We start from the raw sequence: 4034 nt of genomic DNA on the forward strand, positions 1-4034 counted from the left end.
TTCAGAATAGCTCAATCAGTCCATAGATAAGATTAAGGGAAAGCATGGGTTTCAGTGTAATACAGTTGTCTAAAGAAGAAGTTGTTAAGCTTGAAAAGGCAACATTAAATCTTTAGCCAAGAAAAACTAAAATTGAAGTCATTATTACAATTATTACAATTTTAGAGTCAATTATACAGTCAAGCAGTCAGGTTGGGAAACACTAGAATTAAAAGCTAATATTTACCAAAAAATTTAGAAGCAGAAGACAGTGTGTAGTTTTCATGAAACTGTCACAACAATAGTGATAGGTAACAGCAAACGGCTTTGTAAACACTTTCAAAATATCTCACTGAAAACAGTAAGATACAGGCTTCGAAGAAACTTAGGGAAATGAAACTGGGGATATTCTTCACCAAAGAAGTCTAGAAATTTCAGTCTAGTCAGCAACTTAATACTACATTTATAATGGCAAGAGTCAAAGTAGGAATAAAGCAACAACCCATGTCAAGAAAACAAAAAGCCATACAAGTTTTATTTATTTTATTTAGAAGTAAAATAAAATGTGACATTTCCATCTAGAAGCCACTGGCAGATGCTGTGGTAAATTCAAACATGGAGAGTGGGTTTAGCTTTCAGATTCCTCCCAAATTCAACTTCTTCCTTTTGCACCAGAGCTTTGTGCAAGCTCTGATACACCTGAGGATACATCTGTTTAAGGCAGCCGCTGGAGTTCAAACTTATCAGCAGATGGTGCTTCAAAAACATCATCTTCCACACTTTCTTCTATTGGCTTCATCTTTGCTGAAGTTCTCAGGTAGGGAGATGTTCGGCCTGGGCCTGTCACAGTTACAAAGAAATTACCGATTAGTTTAACAACACATGCCTGCTAGGTATGCCTATTTGTGACAAATTGTACACCATCTGATGATCCCGACCTAGTTGCCTCATGAGAGGATTTTATAAGCGAAGGTTTTCTTGTTACCTCGCCATAGGCACCAGGAAATTTTAGACATGGGACAGCCACACAGCTATGAACCAGCAACATCTCTAAGGTTCAAACCCTGTTGTTAACCACAGACACGGTATTCTCCCCAAATTCAGTGCAAACCCTGACCGAGCAAGGTGCCCACCACTTGTGCCCCTGGTGGTCGTTTTCTCACCATGACACTCACCCACTAACTCGACTCCATTCGATTACAGCAACATGGATGGCTGCCCTAGGCTGCACAAAAGGTGGGTACATTTGCACACTTGCTTGGTTGGGCAAAAATTCCTCAGCGTATTGGGCAAACCTCAGGTGGGCATATGACACAAGCCCTAACTTTGCTGTTAAAGTATAAAATCATAGAATACCCTGAGTTGTAAGGGACCCAACAGGATCGAAGTCCAGCTCCTGGCCCTGCACAGGACACCCCCAAGAATCCCACTACGTGCCTGAGAGCATTGTCTAAATACTTCTTGAACTCTGCCAGGTTTGGTGCTGTGACCACTTCTCTGGGGAACCTGCTACAGTGCCCAAACACCCTCTGGGTGAAGAACGTTTACCTACTGTCCAACCTAAACCTCCCCTGACACAGCTTCATAACTTTAACACAGCATAGTAATATAAAACTTATAGATGATTTATAGCCCCCTAAACACAGAGAAAACAAGATTAACAGGCAAAAGCCACATAACTTTTGACTGATGATGATTTCACTGCAACAAAACTACCTTTTAGAAAAGCAGCAGCTTGTCTGCCAGAGCAGAGCACACACCACAGCTATAAATGACAAGACATTAAATGGAGTTCTTGTGCAAATTACCACTGCAAACTACCTCTGTTGCAGTTAAATTTTCAGCATGAGGGTCAAACCAAAGAACCTCTTTGACATCGGCTGAACAGTTTTGTTTTCCATTGTTCACTCTGAAATTGCATCTGCACTTGGACATGTTATTCTCTCAGTACCCTCTTCTAGAGTTAGACCACTACAATGGTGCAAGGCTGTAAACAGCTAGGATATGATGATCAAAAAGATTATGGGAAACTTCAAAATACCATTTGAGAAGAAAAGAGCATAAGACAGTCTGTCAGCAGGATCGCTGTTAGCATAGAAGCTAAAAATTCAAATATTCTTGAAAAAAAATACTGAGAGCCATAGCACAGGCTTGTTTTTAAAAAAGTTTATCACATATACAGTAAAGTGCTGTGTTAAGGAAGTCTATTTATGAGGAAGGACTTGTTTGCAATGTATGTGTTATACACAGAGAACAAAATACAGCTACAGGCAAGACCAGCGGGTTATTGTATAACTGCATTTTTAAATCACATTCACAAAGACACTGTTTGGAATTAGCTTTTTGGAAGTTTTTATGTTAAAAATTTATTAGCATTTTCTTTTGACATTTAAAAATTACTGCCATGATACATAGTTACTCAAACACATTTTTAAGTACTGGAATTGTTAAACACTTCTTTTCATACAGATAGGTTTTTATGGCCTAAGCAAAGGATAACTACATCCAAAGTTTCTGGGTACACTTGGATATAAAATAGACTTTTCAGGGAGACACCAACAAATTACACTCAAAGGTAAAAGTGTGCCTGACAATGCTGAGTTAGCTTCAGCTTTTTTTTCTTTTTTTCTTTTTAGAGTATAGTTTATTACTATATTTAGAATGGTTTTCTTTTATTTAGAAGTACTTAGTTCTCTCCAGAAATCAGAAGCCATAAGTCTGTTTAATAAGATATAAGATCTAATTCTCTCATCCTGTTTGTTTCAAAGACATGCTCTTTTTTGCTCTAAATACACAACTGTCTACTGATGCTTCTATCCAGTGTTGGACAGATGTTCAAGTAACTGAGTCAGACCTTCCATCCACTACATTCTGTTGCCCTTTCTTGAGGGCCTAAGCCAAAATACATATTAGAATTTCCATGAAACCAAGTCCTGCTTTTAACCACAAGCTGGGTATAACGTAAGGAGCATATAATTTGATAACACCACTAAAAGCATTACCAAACCAAAACCTTTCTACATTCCTGCTTAGAAGTTAGCAAATACAGACTTGTAGACCAGTAAATCTGAACTATTCAAACTAAGTACTCCGGAAAGAGACTGTATCACTAGTAAGTATGTGAATGACTACCAAGCAATAGAATCATGGAATAGAAACTAATACCAAAATATTTTTAAAGGACTGAAAGTCAAGTGAAATTATGCTTGTGATCAGGTTGAACTATTTTTGTTTAACCCAAATTTTGGAAAAAGAGATACATCTATTTCACTTACTAATGAGTTACATACAGATGGATCATGGATGTCAAGCACAAGTGTCACATGATAAAAAAATCCCACTTTAATACCTTTTTGAGGATGCCTGCTGAGTTAATGTGATGTTATCAACAGAAAACATCATGCTGCAAACGACTCACTCCGTAAGCATTATAGAACTCTTGTTGGTTATTTCCTTAATATAAAAGCAAACAGTTAGTTGGGTTTCTTAGTTAATTAAATTCAAAACAGTTTTGTTAGTAATCATAGTTTGGGACCTACTAATGAGTATTTTTAATCCTTTCACTACTAAACACTTTGAGAATAGCTTTATATCAATTTCCTGAGAAAATGAGCCAAAGCTTATTGTTTGTAGCACTGATAAAAGAATAACTTTAGAAGTTGGGATTATACAAAAACACAAATGCTTGTTTTTCAAGAATATGGAAATAAGGAGAAGAAAACTTATTTATACTGCACTAGTAAAATATCATACTTGTAATGGGAAGCTTTTGTCATTGCTAGGTGATTGTTGTGTAGACAAAACAGTATTCCTGTAGAGCTCCTGTACAAAAGAAAAAGTTTGTAATTTCCAATGTTTCCAATGTAATTTCCAAATGTTTCTCACAAAATCTTCTGAGGATTTTGGATTGTGTTTGTTTGTTTTAAATAAACAAGTGTATGATTGTAGAAGGGAGACCAAGGGAACAGCACTAGGACTGTAACCCTCAGCATGTGCCTTATGCTGAAACTAAAAAAAAAAAAAAAAAAAAAAAAAAAAAAAAAAAAAAAAAAAAA

General features: G+C 36.5%; 1 protein-coding gene across 1 annotated transcript in view; it reads right to left on the reverse strand.

Annotated features, from left to right (window-relative positions):
• Positions 1-486: 486 nt before the first annotated feature.
• The window catches only part of BVES (blood vessel epicardial substance), a 26222-nt gene continuing 22674 nt past the window's right edge, over positions 487-4034 (reverse strand). Inside the window, exon 8 of the mRNA XM_017818702.1 lies at positions 487-819. Within this exon, the coding sequence (XP_017674191.1) occupies positions 695-819 (125 nt within the window). The 3' untranslated portion in view covers positions 487-694. The remainder of the gene's footprint in view (positions 820-4034) is intronic.

Source organism: Lepidothrix coronata, unplaced genomic scaffold (genome assembly GCF_001604755.1).
Source record: "Lepidothrix coronata isolate B3197 unplaced genomic scaffold, Lepidothrix_coronata-1.0 Scaffold70, whole genome shotgun sequence".
NCBI lineage: Eukaryota > Metazoa > Chordata > Aves > Passeriformes > Pipridae > Lepidothrix > Lepidothrix coronata.